General features: G+C 34.8%; 1 protein-coding gene across 7 annotated transcripts in view; it reads right to left on the bottom strand.

Moving 5' to 3' along the window:
• The window catches only part of LOC122714646, a 48,116-nt gene extending 31,091 nt beyond the window's left edge, over nucleotides 1–17,025 (bottom strand). For 5 of the 7 annotated variants that reach the window (XM_043936150.1, XM_043936156.1, XM_043936158.1 and 2 more), the window contains exons 1-3: nucleotides 16,119–16,966; nucleotides 2,000–2,194; nucleotides 1,725–1,828 (exon numbers count right to left, since the gene is read on the bottom strand). In XM_043936150.1, the coding sequence (XP_043792085.1) occupies nucleotides 1,725–1,828; nucleotides 2,000–2,194; nucleotides 16,119–16,204 (385 nt within the window). In that variant the 5' untranslated portion in view covers nucleotides 16,205–16,966. Of the gene's footprint in view, nucleotides 1–1,724; nucleotides 1,829–1,999; nucleotides 2,195–16,118 lie in introns of all 7 variants that reach the window. The other 2 variants (XM_043936151.1, XM_043936152.1) reach the window with 2 other exon arrangements.
• Nucleotides 17,026–18,309: the final 1,284 nt, after the last annotated feature.

Below are 18,309 nucleotides of genomic sequence, written 5' to 3'. Positions count from 1 at the left end.
GAATCCAATTATCTCCATTGATTACTAACAAAAACTTCGATAAACAATATTTCGCAAACTTTCCTATAATCACCGATAACCGACAACAAAGGCCGATATCAGAATCGAAGTAAACACGTTTCCATCCGACCGATTAATCGTTCCAAAGTTTAATTAACCTCGACCAATCTTCGTTATACAAGAGGTTACCTCGGAGTTACAAGAGTTGTCCCTCCCTTCGAATCGTGGAAATTCGAATACGGCGAAACTCGCGATTAAATTCCCCGATTTAAATTCCCTTCCCTCGCTACGTATGCGCACCGTGTACCGATTCGTCGATCGTTCACCGCGCTCACGGTTCCCAACCTGCAAATCAATCTCGCCCGAACGGCGAACTATTGTCCACCATCCATTATTGACCGGACGATTCAACCGTGGACAATCGTTTCTCGGTTCCCGCTCACCGAGCCCGCCGCATTAGCGAGGAACACGTAGGAATGCTCCACCCTTGTGTCGCCTTGAAACCTGCATTATTTATAAGAAGATCGATTTTCTTGGGAACTTGGGAGAGATATGACGATTTCGACTTGGTTTCAACTCGATTCCGCTTGAAAATTTTAATTTTTCCTTTTCATCATTTTTCGTGGAACAGATTCGTTCGTTTATTCGTTCATTCAACAGGTATATGGAAAACGGTTTAAGAAATTCTTCTTGCCAATTTATCGGTGTTGGAGTTTTTTTTAAAGATATTGAGAAATTTGCAAGGATTTAAATTTCTGTCTATCTTCTGTTCAACAGAATAGATATAACTGTGTAAATATGTGTGTGTGTGTGTGTGTGTGTGTGTGTGTGTGAATTAACGTAATGGCAAGAAGATCGAATAACTATAAAAAAAGGTGCAATCAAATTTAACAAAACTTTTTCCAAGAGTGAAACGTTTTTTTTTTTATAGATCCCAATAAATCGTTGTATAAGAATTACACGATAGAAATAATGGTAGAGCTACGAAACAAGTTTGTCCTCTTGCTTTTTTCCCCCCACAAATACGTATTAATTGAAATAGTTCCATCTTATACTTTTTACCAAGGAAACCAGTTTCTCTATACGAGTCTCTTTTTTTTTTCTTTTTTTATACAATATGATCTCTTGTATAATGACTTCCAGACTTATTTCGATTGTAACGATTTTTCTGTTAACGATAATTCACGATGTGAATGTATGAATCGCGAGTATCGAAAATTTATAACGCTTTGCGACTCGATACTGTTCCACAGCTTCAGAATCGATACTATTGAGCGATTATATTTTTGTGTCAACATGTTAAAACGTATATGTGTTGTATATACGATTTACATTCGCAGATTTATATTCCAATACATGCAGATGTAAGAAATAAAAAGATAGGAAATCGCAGACATTTCTTCACAAATCTAGATTACTTCCTTTATTTTCTAAATCCTTTTTTCAATCGTGATCCCCTTTCATAATATCGTGTAATCGATTATTCCTTCTGGTATCGCGATCCACTGTTGATTGAGAACCACTGCTGCGCGTATTTCTAATAGCAGAATATCGTATATATACGATTAAAAAAAAGTATAATATCGAATTAAACGTGTTAACCAACCTTTTTCGAGATTACATTATTGCAATAATTTTTGCGTTAAATTAATTTTAATAAAACAGAAATATTAAATTTAATAAAAAAAATCGAAGATTGAAATATTCGTATTCGATGAACAAACCTGCTACGTAAATCCTTGATTTTGCCGTATTGAAGTACAAACGTAGATCTTCCTGACTGATCGATCCACCGAACGCCTCGAGTCCGTGCCTCTCCAACCAATTCCTGACAATGTTTTCATCGATAAATCTTTCTCACGTTTCTCTCGTTAAAAACTAGTAGTATTTTACGCGAAAACAAATTGCAAAACAAATTAATTGGATAAAATGACAACAACTTGGAAGGATTAAGAATTGCATAAATTGTTTAGAATTAACAATAATCTTTGGGAGAAACCTTTGTTGACGGCAAAAGATACAACGCCAAGCGTTGTCCGAGGGATCGAAACGGGAGCAACCTTTTCTGCACGATTTTTCACCGCAGTCCTTGCAACGAACCCCACGGCCCAGATAAAGTGGCCTCAGGCAACAGGCGCAACGATTCTCGCCCACGGGAATTTCATTGTCCTCTTCCTTCGAATCCCCGGATTTCCTGAAACGTTAAATAACGATAAATTATTATTGGCGAAATCCTTCATATCACATATATCACATTTTGATTTTCTTCGAAATTGTTTGTGTCAAATTTCCTGCTGCTTATCTGTTATCTTATATCTACTATTACCACCACTACTACTTTCTTATTTACGTATTGTTACATCTCGATCGAAATGATAAGGAATAGCATTAAAAGATACACGTGAATAAAAGAATTTTATTATATCATTATGAAATAACCTCGATATATATGGTGTTACTTAACACCAACGTTTACAATTGATCAACGAACATCTTCCTAACTTAGATAAAAATACCACAGGCTCAAGCATTTAATATCGTTTGAAAGGGCAATTTTAAACGTAATACGAGATAATCCCATTATTTTATTATTCGCTTGTTTCACGAATAATAGGAAAAGTAATTTTAATTTTTTTAATAATTCTGATGAAGAATTTAATTTCTCAAAGGAAATTAAAAATATCGAAGATACGAATATGATAATTTAAATGGAAAAAAAATAATAATAAAAAAAAAAAAGAAAGAAAGAAAGAAAAGAAAAATAAGACGACAAACAATGCCCAAGCCTGGAATTATATTATAGGCGTGTTGGTGTGTCGTGAATTACATCGACACAGTGGTTGCACAGTTTAAAACTTCGGCGCATAACCGTGCGCAATACTCGCACGCGTCGTTACGTAACACCAACAAGTCTAAATAAATATACTTTCGAAATGCTTTCTTGCGTGTATATATCAAATCCAGCTAACTTTCCATGACAACCGCTCGATTGCATAACGCCAGACGTTAGAGAGAATAATTTCGCGCCTTTCGATCTGTTCCGAAGCCGCAATCGGACAGAGAATCGGATCCCTCGAACGATTTCTTCCGAAAGAATCCTTGTACCACTTTCGCCCGTATAATTATAGACCTTGATTTTCAGAATCAAGAAGGATAAAACGGATACAAGAGATTACCAACCAGAAGATTTAATTTCCTCGATTATTTCCTCCGCCTCGCGTGCCGGCATCCATCGTTGTGGACACGTTTCTCTGCGATTCTCGAATTTTTTCAAATTTTTATCTTTCCGATTTATTATTTTTCTATGAGTTAATCTCGATACGATAAAATCACGTACATTTTCGCTATTTCTGATTGGTAATTTTTTTTTTTTTTTGCAAGGAAAAGAACGAAGCATAAATTCCTGTAATCTTATCAAGTTCCTGTAACTAAATAACGAATTAATAGTATACCGATGATATAATGCACTCCACTTTCGTTCTCTTACATTAAGGAATGATTAAAATCGAGTAAGATTAGGGAGAAAAATTAACAGCAGAATATTTAAATCATCGTGGAAAATAACACGTAGAAGATCGTAGCTTAATTAAATTCGTTCGATGAAATTTCACTGTACAACAAATTCACTTTGTATCCCTCGCGATTCTTTTATCCCTTCAATTTTGACAGTCGAAACGACGATGAAATGGGGAAACGAGGATCAATCTCGGTCGAAAAATGTGGCAGCAGCTCTCAAACCGGCGTGGCTCTCCTCGTCCCTCTCCATGTCGGACGTGACAACCTTCACGACGACAACCTCGATGGTGATCAACAGGAAGAGCACCATGAACGTCGCCATGTTGTATTTCTCCTGTCCAGGGACGACCCTTTCACCCTCCAACAATAACGTTGTGATGATACTCGACACGTGTGCAAGCATTCTGATTCTTCTTTTCGCTTTCAACGATCGGCTGCTCGACTCGGTCTACACAACTCATTCACTCTCGCTCATTCGAGAGAAAAAAGAATGAGGGGAGGGGAGAGAGAGAGAAAATCGTATTCGAGGTCTAGATGATGCAACCTCCCGTCACAAATATATAACATGTAAACTTCCGCGAGATCAACAACGTGCAATCCATCGCATAAAGGCTAATTGAATGGGGGGGGAGGGAAAAAACGATCACGGATCTTTGCTTGTGTTTACGGCTTGTGTTTTGGTCACCGTATACTTCCTGCATACAACGAATATCTCTTTGAACGAATATCACTTTCTCGTTGCAATTAAAACTACACACGATAAGACAGGATGATAATTTATCTCCTTTCGTTAATTCGCCTTTTAAGTCTCTGACGATTAATATTTTTCCTTCTCTTGTTCACTTCTGTATCTTTCCCTTCGAAAGATTGGGACAAAAGAGTTTCTTCATTGGAATTAGCTTTTACGATTATATCTTTCCTTCCACGCGTTTCTTTCTTTCCACCTCAGAGGTGGTTCACTGATTTCCAATTTTTTACGATGAATGATCAATTTCATCAAAAGCCGCTTCTCTCTGTACCCAGTCCTCTCTCTCTCTTTCTATCCGATAATTAAACCCTTGATCACGCTGATTCTGCGGCCCACCTTCTCGAAACTAACTTATATTCGATATTCGATTTTGCTCGCAATCACTCATCCGATAGATTGGCGCAGCTTCTCGATCCAGGTCTCGTTTATAAATATATATATATATATCTTCTTAAATATAAGATGAATATTCTTCAGTTATCCTCGAAGCGATCAAATCCTCCCTCCTCGGAACAAATTTTATCCTTTCTTCGTTAATTATATATCTCCAATTTCCGCAGAACAGATCAAGATGATAATTCAATTCTTCTTTCGAATCACAATTTTCCTTCTCACCTTGTGGCCCGTTCAATTCAAAATTTTCGACTGTTCCCCAACTTTTCCCTCGTCACACGTTACTTTCGTCACCGAGGATTATTTTCGGTGTGGCGTGGAATTGATCACCTCGTTCCTTTGTGTCGGCTTGACTGTCGGCTTGAAAGTGACAGTAGCCTGCTCGACCGGGGGAAACTCGGTGTTATGCACACGAGCCACGTGATGGTAGGAGATCCCACAGATCTTTTTTTTTTTTCCGCCGAGAGAAGAAGAAGAAGAAGAAGTAGAAGTAGAAGAAGTTCAAGAGAAAGAAGAAGAAGAAGTTTGAAGCGGCTGTTGCTGTCAATTAAACTGGGACTTTCACTGGATTTCGACGGTTGTTTGTTCGCGGACGGATCTGGCTATTGCCTTGGCGAGCCCTCGGCGCCGATTGATGAAATTCTCGTGGGTAGGAATCGAGAATCCCCCTTTGGATATGGCCTGGACATGTGACGTAATTTCGAAAGTGCCACAAACCGATAGTTACGTGTGTTGCAACCTTTCGCCGTTGCGGTTCGTGTATAGCGGAATGTGTCGATTCGACTTGGCCTGGGCTGAATCTAAAACCTGTTTTCTTCTTTTTCTTTTTCTTTTTCTTTTCTTTTTTTTGTTTTTTTTTTGAGAGAGAGAGAGAGAGAATAGAGCACATCTGATAGGAGGATAGAGATGTCGTTCGAGATCGTCAACGAAGACTCGACATTGTCACGTGTGCTGGATACATAATGACACACTTGGAGATTTCGAATACGATTGTGTAAGAAAATTGTGTTTCTACGTAGATCAATTAATTTTAATTATACCGTTGTTTTATAATTATACAAGAATTTCGTATTTAGAGAGCGAATATCTTATTATTTTTTTTAGGTATAAAGATTATTTTTCTTTTAAAATTGTGAATTATCAATTATAATGATAAAATAAAATAAGAGATAGGTCACCAATTGATTCGATGTTTCCACAATCGCGTGTGATATTAAGTTACATGTTCATTTCTCTCGTGAATTTTTTCTTTTTAAATTATTGAATGATTTTTATATATATTATGATGTTAATCATAATCAATTTCTATGAATCGCAAAAGAATAAATTACGACGAGTTATTATATGTTTCTTGCTTCGACGGCCTCCAGAGAATTAGTATTTTTTTTGCGTGTATTAATAATTCAAGGAAACTGCATAAAAGATATATCTATTCGTTTTAAATCGCAAAACATTAATTATAATCAAAAGGAAATTTACGTTACGAAATTTCTTAGTTATATTGAATATTTCAAAGTTTAAAAAATAACATTTTTATTCGATATAATTTTTTAACGATCTTTTTTTCTTTAGAATGAAACAATTTTCAAATATTTAACAATTTCATGTTAAATATTGACTTATAATCGCAATTCTTCGATCTCATTTTAAAAATGAAAGCACGAATTTAATTTTAATTAACGAATCTCTTTCTTTCAGTTTTTAATTCGGGATTCTATTTATCTATTTCGTTTCTATTCGAAATTTTGCCCTATTTCATATTATCAATTTTTCATATTTTTCGAATAATTTTTCCATCGGTAATTGTGACACCCGGTATATTTAGGTTTAATATATCAATGTTAGGAACATTTTCACTTTTACATTACGATTTCTCTTCCATTTTCGGCGTTCACAACGTTCAAAGCCGGGAATAAAAACGCTTAAATCACCATTTTATTCGTCACGATTTCTCTTCGAAATTCAAGTCACGTTTTTGCAAGCTCGATCATAAATCACATCGAAAGCTTCAAGCTTTTATTAGCTATTCTTGAACTTGCTTGACGGTAAATCGATGGAAAATCGCATTTATTTTTCATAGAATCGTCTCAAACGAGTTAACGGTAAATCTAATCGATGATCGGACGAATAAAATAAGCGAGATATCGATTGATTCTTCAATTTTAACACCAATAATTTCCTCGATCCTCGATTGGAAGGGATATGGAAGGTTATACACCGATCGATACCTTCGAGTAAAACGACAGACGTGTTTCTTATGTAACGAGGAATATGTAAAATAGAAATTACACGACCGATTATGTAATCGAGTTACAGTAGCGCGTGATCTTATGAAATGTTGACAGCGTATAGGGAAGCGTTCGATAATGCAACTTCGCTTTTCACTTTGAAACCAGACTGCTCGATAATGCGCTTATACGATCGTTTGAACTTCCGCTGTCCTTTCTGATTAACGATGAGAATTCAATTTGCTGGCCGTGTGTAATTACCAACTATTGATCTTCATTGATAAATGTTTCATACTAAAGTTAATCTCATGGCCACGAAAGTTAAGAAAGTATCGATTATGAAATACTGCGTGTGAAAGAGAATCGTGCTCGCACAATATCAATTTTCATAAACCAACATTTAAATCCCTAATTTTTCTCCCCTCTATTGAGAGTAGTCAAATTGGATCAAGTGAAAAAGATTTCATAAATGATCGTTTAAATTCCTAATTCCCCCCCTCCCCCCTATTGAAAGTCAACAAATTGGATGAAAAAGATATTTCTTTAGATGAAAAATAAGAAACAATTTGAATGATGAACAATTCGAAACGGAGAGAGAAAGAGAGAGAGAGAGAGAGAGAAAGAGATTTCAAATCCTGCAATTACGAAACTTCGAGGAGAAAAGATTGAAACGATTTCGAAAAGTTTAAAGGCTCGTTTATCTCTTTACTTTAATCAACCATCGATGCAAAGAATCATGTCGACGATGGTATTTCCAATTCCCTTTGAAAACGAATAAAAAGTCGTAGATCGAGCGCCATCTATCTTAGCTCGCAATCGATGGAAGAAGGGCTCGATAAATTACGAATCTCGAAGCTCGACCGATCGAGATATCTCTTCTTGCGATGAATTGCATAAAACCCGTTAATCTCGAGCTTCACGCGATCGATAGAAAGATTATAAAAACGTCAAAATCTCTTCCTCTCTCTCTCTCTTTCTCTCGTCTCTCCTCTCTCTCTCTCTTACCGTCTCTCCCGCTTTCTTCGACACAGAATGGCCCGTAAAAGGAAAATTTTGATCAACCGCCTCGCCTCGGCGGATTTCATCGAACGCTCGAATAAGTTTTAACCACCTCGACGAATCGCAGATTTATCAACAAGACAAATCTCACTCAAATTCTTCTCGATGATCACAAAATTAAAATAACAATATTTTTGTATAATTTATAATCCAAATGTAAAAATTCAACGCCGTCCGATTATTTTATTCTGACAAAAACACTGTTCCGCTCGAGATCCTCCATTTAACAACTCATAAGCGAGGAACAAAAGTAAAACTCTTTTCTAAAAAAATCACTGTTGTTCGACAAACTTGAACAAAACACGTTCGGAAACGTTTGAAACAATTCTTCTTCTTCCTTCTTTTTTTCTTTTTTTTTTAAATAAAAAGACGGCACGTTAACGACCGGCAAAAGATGGAAAATAAACCGGCCGACTGACTATCCGCGACACGAAGCATCTCAACAATGAGGGGGCCGTTGTTCGGTTCTCTACGGTTCCTCCTCTGCTTCCGGTCCCCCTACACGCCGGTCGAACCTATTGTTTAATATGGTTTGATACGTAGGCCATTGTGTAACGACGTTTTGCCATTAACCGCACATGGCCCGTGCATCCCAATGCCTGGTCGTGGCTCCGCTTTCCTCTTCGTCGTCTTTCGCCTCCCTCCTCGAGTCTCGAGGTCGCTTCTTCTCGTCGAGGTTGGCGTCGTCGATCGGCTGCCGATCGAATCGAGCCACGCATCGGTAATCGGTAGTCGTGTGCGCACTTCCGGTCCTTCCATCGATCCGCGAACCGCTGATGACCTCACGTGCCTGGAGCCGAGGAAACACGTGGACACACCTGTCTCTGATCGTTTCACGCGCTCTCTCGAATCTTGTTTTTGTTTCGTTCCTCCTCCTTTTTGCTCTTCCTTTTTTCTTGATTATCGGACTTTTTATTGTATTATTGTCGTATTTTTAATGGTAAAACTAGCTAAATAATAATGTACGAATAAAAAGTAATATTAATTTAATTACAATAGTAGTGTAAACGTTGGTTATTAAAATGATAAAATTGATCTATCATTTGTTAAGTGTGAATTAGTGAAATGAAAATGGTCAAGATAATGTTTAAATTACTTCTTTGATGTAATTTAGGATATAAATAAGTACGATATATATTTATAATGGTACGAAATTGTAGATATTAAATGATTGGAAATTATTCTTTTAATTAAATTCGAATTTTCCGAACGATAAATCAATCCTGATATATTAATCCTGCGAATAAATTTTCATTGCTTAATCGTTCGTGAAAAAAATATTACAGCTTTACTGAGCTTTACTTACTTTTTTTCCACTTCGAGAATTCCTCCCCCGATAATTTTCAATAATTTAACAAGATAATTCCGCTACTCGTATTCACAAACAACCATCCCTCTCTCACAGTTCGAAGAAGAGAATTTCTATTTTCGGATTGGATCAGATTCGACCGTGATCGACCGTCCCGTCATTCCTCTACCTAACCGTTTTCTATATTACGTCGAGGAAGTGGCCAAGTTGTATAACTGTTTTCTCGACGCTCGACAAATTTCAACGAGGCCGGACAAATACATTAGGATTCGTGGCAGGCGTCCGTTCGCATCGAGCGCATTCGTAAGCGTGTTTCACGGTTTAATCGGGTTGTCGATCTCGACCAAGAGCCACGATACGTTCGTTTTCAAAGCAAAATGGAGCGTGCACGATGCGTGTGCACAGGGAAATGGAAAATAACGAATGATGCCTCACGGCCGATCTCTTCAAGTGTACTAACATAAAAAATTTTCACGTTTCGTTTCCCTTCTTCCGAACGCTCGATTATCTTTCATCGGCCGTTCATTAAAGAATTCCGTTTTTAATGAGATTTTATTTTGGAGTTAAGGATAATGGTAATGGATAAATGCAATTAAGATGATCTTCTTGTTTTTTCAAACTATTTGAAACTAGTAAATTCTCTATATATGTGGCGTTCAACACTGATTCAAAAGATAAATGGAGGATAATAAAGTAATTTAAAAAAAACGTTTAAAAAAATTTCTTAAGAGATAAATGATCAATTGATTACGCGTAAGATTAAAGATCAAAAGATCTTTGCAAGATTCCTGATGGAATAGCTCAATAATATTTACGTATATGTAAAAATCTCTTAAAAAAAAAAAAAAAATCAATAATACGCATTAATTACGAGAATATCATATCGCATGCATTAATATCCATTTTTATTTGTACATGCTTGTGTTGCGTAATGGAAATGAAATCTGCAATCTGGCTGGTTATTACGAATGACGAATGATTTAGAAATTTTTTGATTTAAATTTTATCGATACATTTATGGAGATACATTTATCTGATGATCTGAAAGAATGAATGAACGAAACGGTATCATATCGAAATCTATTTCCACGCGATTGACGATTTCATTTCATCGAAATCATCACACGTTTGCACCTATAAAAATTTCTCTATCCTAAATGGATTGAAAATATAAATTTTAGATCGAGATTTTTTAGATCGAAGAAGGGAAAGTTCCGCATGGGAAATGGAAAATTCTTGTATTATTTAATAGATACGAGTTCCAGGTATAATTAATGCAAATTCGAGCGTCGAATGTATATTATTATTAATTGCTAACGGTATCAGATTATCTTTCCATTCGTACTCCCACGCTTTTTCCACGTGTAAATTCGCGCTACATTAAATTCCAATAATTTACAGTTCGCAAATTGTTTATCTCTTCTATCTTGAAGAATTCCGAGTCATCGTTCGATTCCATTTCGATGCATATTTATATGAATTCTTCTTTTCTTTTCTTTTGTTTTTTTCTTCTAATGTCTTTTTAAATTCTCTGGCTTTTGCAAAATAAAAAATTTCATATTATTTAAAAAAATTTAAATATACGTATAAGAAGATGGTGTCGAAAGAACTAGCGTTAAGTTTCTTTGATTTATGTGATGATACACGCGCATATAATATTCTCGTTTATTTCATATCATCGCGTCTAATTTACGATGAGCGCTTGTCTCGACATGTACACGTTTTAAATCATTTACAACCCGATCGAAATCAACTTCAAGGTCACCACTTTCTCCATCATATGTCACAATATAATGATATTTCTCAAAAGTAGAATAATTGTTCGAGCAAAAAATAAATTGAAAATTTCACTACGCTATTCCCAATTAGCCGCAATTTATCTTATTCACGGAAATAAAATAAAAATAAAATAAAAATAAGAATAAAATAAAATTAATCAGCCTCGATTTTTTCTTCGATCGAAATCTCGAAAGGGGATCAGCCAATATTTATACATAAATACGTCAAAAAAAGGAAAAAGAAGAAAAAGGAAATTCTACAATTCCGTTGGAATAATTAACCGTACGAAAAAAAAAAAAACTTTCGATCTGAATAATTGAAAAATGTCGTGGGTTCACGGCTCGATTTTCGCCTCGTTTATTTCCGTATCGGGTTCCGAATCGAATTCTCTACTATTTTCGTTCTCTCCCTTCTTCGTTCTTCTCACGCGGTATTATCGGGGGATCCATTGTCGCTCACATCCACGCCGGTTCACATTCGTTAAGAAATTACTTCTTCAACTGGGTCACACTTACAGCCAGATGAACAATGAGCGCTCGTTAAGGTGTACACACACGCGCGCACACATATACACACACACAGCTGGTATCGCGATATCGATCAAGAATAAATTTATTATAAACGAGAAACGAGAGTCGCGTCTGCAACCGATAAGATGGAGAGAGTCGAAAGTTTCTGCCCCGTTTGATTAAATAGCACCGTGATATTATTACGAAAGGAGTAATGTAATCTAGGAATGCTGATGTAACGCATGGGAAAACGTAGTTAAGTTGGCCCATTGCTCGCTCTTTCATTCGTCGGGAAATTAAGTTGTTCTACCAGAGTATCTTGAGCATCGTTTCCCTTTTTTCCATCTCTGATCTCGAAAGATTCTCGCGGTGAGATGAAATCCGAGAGAGATTTAATCGATCGATTGGCTCACTTTTTTAAGAAGATTAATTTTATCCCACGAGAGAGGAGGAATCGAAATTTCGTTCGAGAAAGAAAATTTTGCGTCAAATATTTATTCGATTCGACAAATTCGAGACTTGAAGCGATCATTTCGATATTCGTGTTACAATAACTTCCTTAAGTTAACAGCTTTAATCTTGTTGCACCTCGAAAGATGTTGAGAAACCTGATAAACAAATTGAAATAAAATTTTTATTCAAAAGTTAAAGAAATTTTATATATATATTTATATATATATATAAAAATATATATATAAAAATATATATATTTATACGTATCTCGAAGATATTACAATTAAGAAGATAATTATAAAAGATGGACGTGTTTACGCGCAATACTACGCACAAAATTTCAAACAATCGAGAAAACGAAACATTCCACGATGCTTACCTCTCGCCGTTCGCGTCGCAAATGCGCAAATCGATACGCAAATGTTTTCGTATCTACGGATTAATCGAGCGTAAGAACCGTCCTCTATGGAGAGACGTCGTACGGTTTGTGTATTAAACACAAACCGTATAAATTCTTAGAAATATAATAAGGACAAACGATTATAAACAGAGAGATTTACGCTTTTGCCAAGTTCGCGTCTTCGAAACAAGTTTTATATTTATACATTGTGTATTATCGTTCGAATTTAAATTCAAAAGGATCGATGAAAACTTTACGGTGAGTACCTTTCTTTCGCGGATCGAGAGAAAAAATTATCGATTACTTTTCCTTCAAAAAAATTCTCTTCTCCGATCCTCTCTTTTTCAACGTTTTTTCGCGAATAACGAATAATTTCGCGATTTCGAATCTCATCTCGACCACGTATTTTTCCACGTCCTCGTTGTGCAAATCCAGTGGGCAAATCATCGAAACATAATTTACCGAGTGAACCCCGACGGAAAAAGGAGAATGTGAACGACACTCGTCAGACTGGTCAGAACGAGAGAGAGTAAATAAAAGCAAGCCCTGCATACCGAAGTACGCGTATACGAACATCTTCGTTTATAAACACGGCCACGCGCGCGTCTACAGGATGCTGCAAAAGTTCGAAGCAACGACTTCCGGAATATATACGCGGGATAACGTGGATTTGTTTCCTTCTTTAAATTAATTTTTTTCCTTTCCTTGTTGTTTATAGATTTTAAAATTAATAAGATTGTTTAATAAATTATCGATTATGTAGTTCTTAAATATTGTCAAACTTTATTCCTTATTCTTGTAGTATAAATTTTAAGGATGAATCATCGATATTCGAGTATTTTAATTCCTTCTCTTCGAACAACAACAAATTAATAATCTTGAATCCTTGTCAATTCCACGAGTATTTCTGTTCTTATTTTTTTTTTTTTTAATCGTGATATTTCTGAAATTTCATAGAAACGAAAATACGAATTTTTCTTTTATAAAATTTTCTCTTTTCAAGTCTCAAAGGAAAGTTTAATTTTTTTTTTTTTTTTTTTTTGTAATAACGCATGGAGTAACATGGTTGAACGCTTGAATAACACGGGTCATAACGGCCAAAGATTCCTCTCGGAGGCCTCCTTTGGCCGGTCTACTTTGGCCAACAGCTCGAAACATCGAGCGCCTCGTTTAATATTGACTTGGAACGAAGAAATTCCGACTGGATCGTTAAGAAACCAGCCTCTACCTCTACCTCTCCTCTCTTTCTCTCACTCTCTTTCTCTCCTCTCTCCTCGTCATGTGTTCTCTCGTTCGATATCAAAAGACATCTAAAACAAGGATTCGAGATGAATCGTGAGGAGTCTCACTTGTTGATCGTTAAAAGTTTACACGGGAAATGATTCGAAAAGGAACTTTGAACGCGATTACCGTGAACCTATTACACGCTTCTGTGCAGGTGAACGCAGAGTGTAGAGTTTTATGGACGAGAAAATGTGTGAAGATTGTACAAGATGATGCAGAAAAAGGGGGGATATACGCTTGGATATCCTTATTGTAACGTTGTAAATTTTTTATTGGATTCTTTTTTTCACGATAGAATCACTTGTTAATTATTATTGTATATTTAAATATGATGTTGTATATTTAAATAAGCACAGATATGATATTCTATCTTAAGAATGACCGATATATATCATTTTACTATTTTTTTTTTTTTTTCATTTACTGAAATATTCTGAGAAAATGAAAATATTTAATATCACTTTTTTTCACAGTCTTTTAGCGCTATAATAATATATAGAATTTTGATAGTAAAATTATTTTTAAAATATAGTATAATATGTAAATATTGATCGTCCAAGAGTTAATAAATTGGAAGAATAAAAAAAAATAACAAGCTTGGTTATTACTAGTGTAATAATATATGATATAAGCAAACAAAACAATACTGGGATGTAGAGAAATCTTTTTCTATCAAGATCATTGTTTTCATCAAAAATCGTCGACTTTTCTTATTACATTTATTTATTTATTTTATCTTGTTTTCTGATTAAAAATTGAATTACATTTTTATCTTCGAAGAATGTTTTTATTTATTTATCGCGCAAAAACTATTAGTAACTAATAGTACTAAAACTAATTAGTAATCGCATGCTATTTTACGTTTTAATCAGAAACACAATTATTACAATCTAATCTTATTATCTTCAAATCCGAGAGATAATGCGAAGTATTTCAATTTTACGATTGTATTATATCAAGTATATTGTGATTTTAGAATTAATAAATCTGAAATTATTTTGAATGGAAAGAAATCGAGGAAAATAATTGCAATTTGGAAACAAAGTAAGGAAATGTTCAGACATTCTTCTTTTTTTTTCGTAGTAGAGTTTACACTATTCATCGATAAAAAACACAAATACAATAAAAAATATCAGAAGAAAAAGTTTGGCCTAGTATTGCTCGTGACACTTTGGAATGCATCGATAAAATTATTCAATTTATCGTATCATTCGACAATCATTCGTATCAGTGATGAATGAATTGAATATATCTGAATAATTTGTTTAATAAAATTTCATCTTTCTTTCGTTTTTCATTCTACAATAGATATTATCGTCATCAACTTACAATTAATCTATCGTTGCAAAACAATTTTAAAGTGATATAATTTATCTATCATGAAGTTTCTAATGAAGAATCTCGTATGAATTCTCTATACTACGTCTAATTCTAAATTATTTATAGGACCTAAATCTAAATGTAAATATTGTTTTTATTCCGATGAATTTCATCACATTCTCTAATTTTTATTAGGAGAGGACTATTTTCAATTTTATTTCCCTTTAAATTTTATTTTGTTTGATAATCATCAAATAAAAAATTAGATAAAATAAAAGAGGAGAAAATAAGAAAAGAAAAAAAAAAATCTTAAAGTATTTCTTCTGCAATAAATATTAAGAGTATGAATTTCATTATATGGAAAAAATCAATTTGCTCGATGAGTAAGAGTTAGAAAAATCGTTAATGGTTAAATGTTAATTCAATCCTTTGTGTCAAAACCGGATAACCATTGGACTCGCGTCGCGCCATTCAAATATATTCACATCTCGATTCTCGAAACGTTAATTTTTTTAAAAGATTTTCAAAATGAAAACATTTTCCAACGGTAACTATGAAAAATTGACATTCCAACAGAAGCACCGTTAAATTGAAAGAGAAATAAATCGATTGGAATCCTGTAAACGGAAACGATTTCTAAATTTCACGGCCTCGAGTTATCACCGATATTATTTACACATGTACGTTTTTAAATTTCCAAACAAAAAGAGATTAAAAAGAGAGAATAAGAAAGATAAGAAGAAGAAGAAGAAGAAGAAGAAGAAGAAGAAACCGTGACGAATTTAAAACACGCATCACAAACAAACGAAACATGTGCACGCTAACATGTCACGCGCCATTAACGCCTATCTGTGATAACTTCAAGGTTGGAAAACATATTTTATCCTAAACCAGAAGTTGTTAAAATCGTAAATAAAAAAATAAAAAAGAAAAAAAAAGGACCGTAATCACCGCGAGATATTTTATGAAACTGAATAAAATCGATTAAAGTTAAACAGTCAGATTCCACGGATCTCGACCCACTTTTACCGCCACCTGCGTCCTCCATTTTCGGCCCATCCGATCGGAGGATCCTTCTTTCACTGAGAAACAACGTTAAGCCTCGTTAATTCGCACTCACCCCTTTAGAACGCTGGTGTAGATGAGAAAGCATATCCCGGAGGCGACACCAGCCACCATTAAACTCATTCCAGGCGATGTCAACATATTTTTTTTCCACTCGCTGAACCACCCTCTCGAATATCAATCGACGCCTCTCTGTCCACCACTATACACGATTGACGTTTAATTATCGGTTGATTGATCCACTCGACGATCCATCTTTCTCCTCTTCTCGAAACGATGGACAAATTTCGAAAAGCAACGATCCTTCGAGGTTAATTTCTCCAAGCTAAATTCTCCTCGGAGAGAAACTTGAAACTACTTCTGTCCATAGACTTTGATGACTGATTTTTACTTTACGGATAGCTTTCCGATATCCTCTGTCAACGTTCCGTTTATCTGAAGATACGGTCGATAACGACTTTTCGATGAAATTCTGAAACGATACGGAACAGATTCAGATCGAATAATGGTACGTTATATCGTTTGATCGATCATTGGTAAGAGATCCCTCTGCGTGCCTCCTTCGAGCATTGGAAGATAGAAAGATTATTTGCGATTATCTTTCTGCGAAAAAAAAAAAAAAAAGAAATAACAGAGATTCGTTTCAAATTATTTTCCCGATTCGAATAATTCGATCTCTCGTTCGAATCGTCGATCGTTCCCATCATCGTTCTCTCGCCCGTAAGAATTTATCATTATTATATTTTAAACAACGTTCTAAACGATCGAGTTCCTACGAAACACGAGATGAATTTTGAATTCCGCCGTGTGATGTCGCACATTCACGCACTATTCACGCTCGAAAATTTTCAACGGGATACCGTTAGTCAAATCGGTAATATATACTGTTGTATAGAGGAGATGTGAGCGGAACGCACGATAAGATTGGACTGAAAGCAGAGCTAAGATCCCCCTTGTATAGACGCACACGTGCACCTTCTTCTCGGCATCGGCCGCCGTATGTACCATGTGTCATTCCGCATCCATGGTTTTCTTCTTCGCCACAACACTTGTCGAATGGTACATTGTACCCTGAAACGTAATTTCCGATTAGTTCCGACTGCAAATCTTTTAACTCTGAACGGAACTTGGCTCACGGAGTTTTACTTTGCAAGAAATATTTCCATTGAGGAATATATTGGCTATTTCCAATTTATTTTTTATCAATGGGTCGAAAGTGTCCCTCGTATGTGTGACTCGCTATTCGTTTTTGTGATTCTTCGGAACGATAACGTTTAAGAATTGTTCTGGAAAAAAAAAGAAAAGAGAAGAATTAGAGGAATGAATATCGAAACAAAACAATGTTTCAATCATGTGATTTCTAATTTTTTTTTTTTTTTTTTTTGGATAATTTGAAAACGAGGAAAAAATTATGAGCAAATCTTTGATAGAAGTAATTGTTGCTTTTCTTTTTTCACACAGATTCGAATAATGCAAGGATCGTAGATTAAAATAGCGGAAAACGATTCTTGAGAAATACGACAAGGAAAAAATTATGCTATCGTTATGTAACTTTTGTCTATGTTGTTACGTCAGCATTGTCTTGGTCCATGCCATCTGCAAACAAAACGAAAATCTAATACAATATTCGGTGTAGAAAAAGAAACATGGTCGAATTTGAATTCTTTATCTCATATTTCTGTGAATATTTTATAGGAATATTATATAAGAGATTAATATATAAAGAGTTTGTAATTCCACTAACTTTTAATTATTAATATTAATAAATATAATATATAATAATATATATATTTTTCTCTTTTCTGAAAATTTTTTAAAAATTTTAAAAGATTCAGTGGATATTAATAAGGATAATTTGTAAATAATTTTTATTTATAAATTTTTTATCGAAAGAGTTAGATGATAAAACAGACATCTGTTTATTGATATTCAAGCACCTTGAATCGGCAGATATAACTTGAACCTTGTACGTTTGGTTGCCTATTTCTTAGGCGCGTCTGACTAACACTGTCGGTAATCACTGACTAGACTGGGATATCTCTACTTTGGTCAGACAAATATGAGCATACAACAGTTATTTATACTATACTCCATGCAATTCATTTTTAACTCGTTAAAATTAGAAAATGATTTTAAGAAAGTAAGAATTAAGAAAGAAAGATGATCATAGAATATAAAATAAATTATACTTACAATTTTAAAATTCTGAATTTATCACTATTCTTAATTTTAATACATTGCAAATT

This window comes from Apis laboriosa, unplaced genomic scaffold (assembly GCF_014066325.1).
Source record: "Apis laboriosa isolate Shangri-la unplaced genomic scaffold, ASM1406632v1 scaffold34_cov151, whole genome shotgun sequence".
NCBI lineage: Eukaryota > Metazoa > Arthropoda > Insecta > Hymenoptera > Apidae > Apis > Apis laboriosa.
This window is presented reverse-complemented; position numbering and strand designations above follow the sequence as displayed.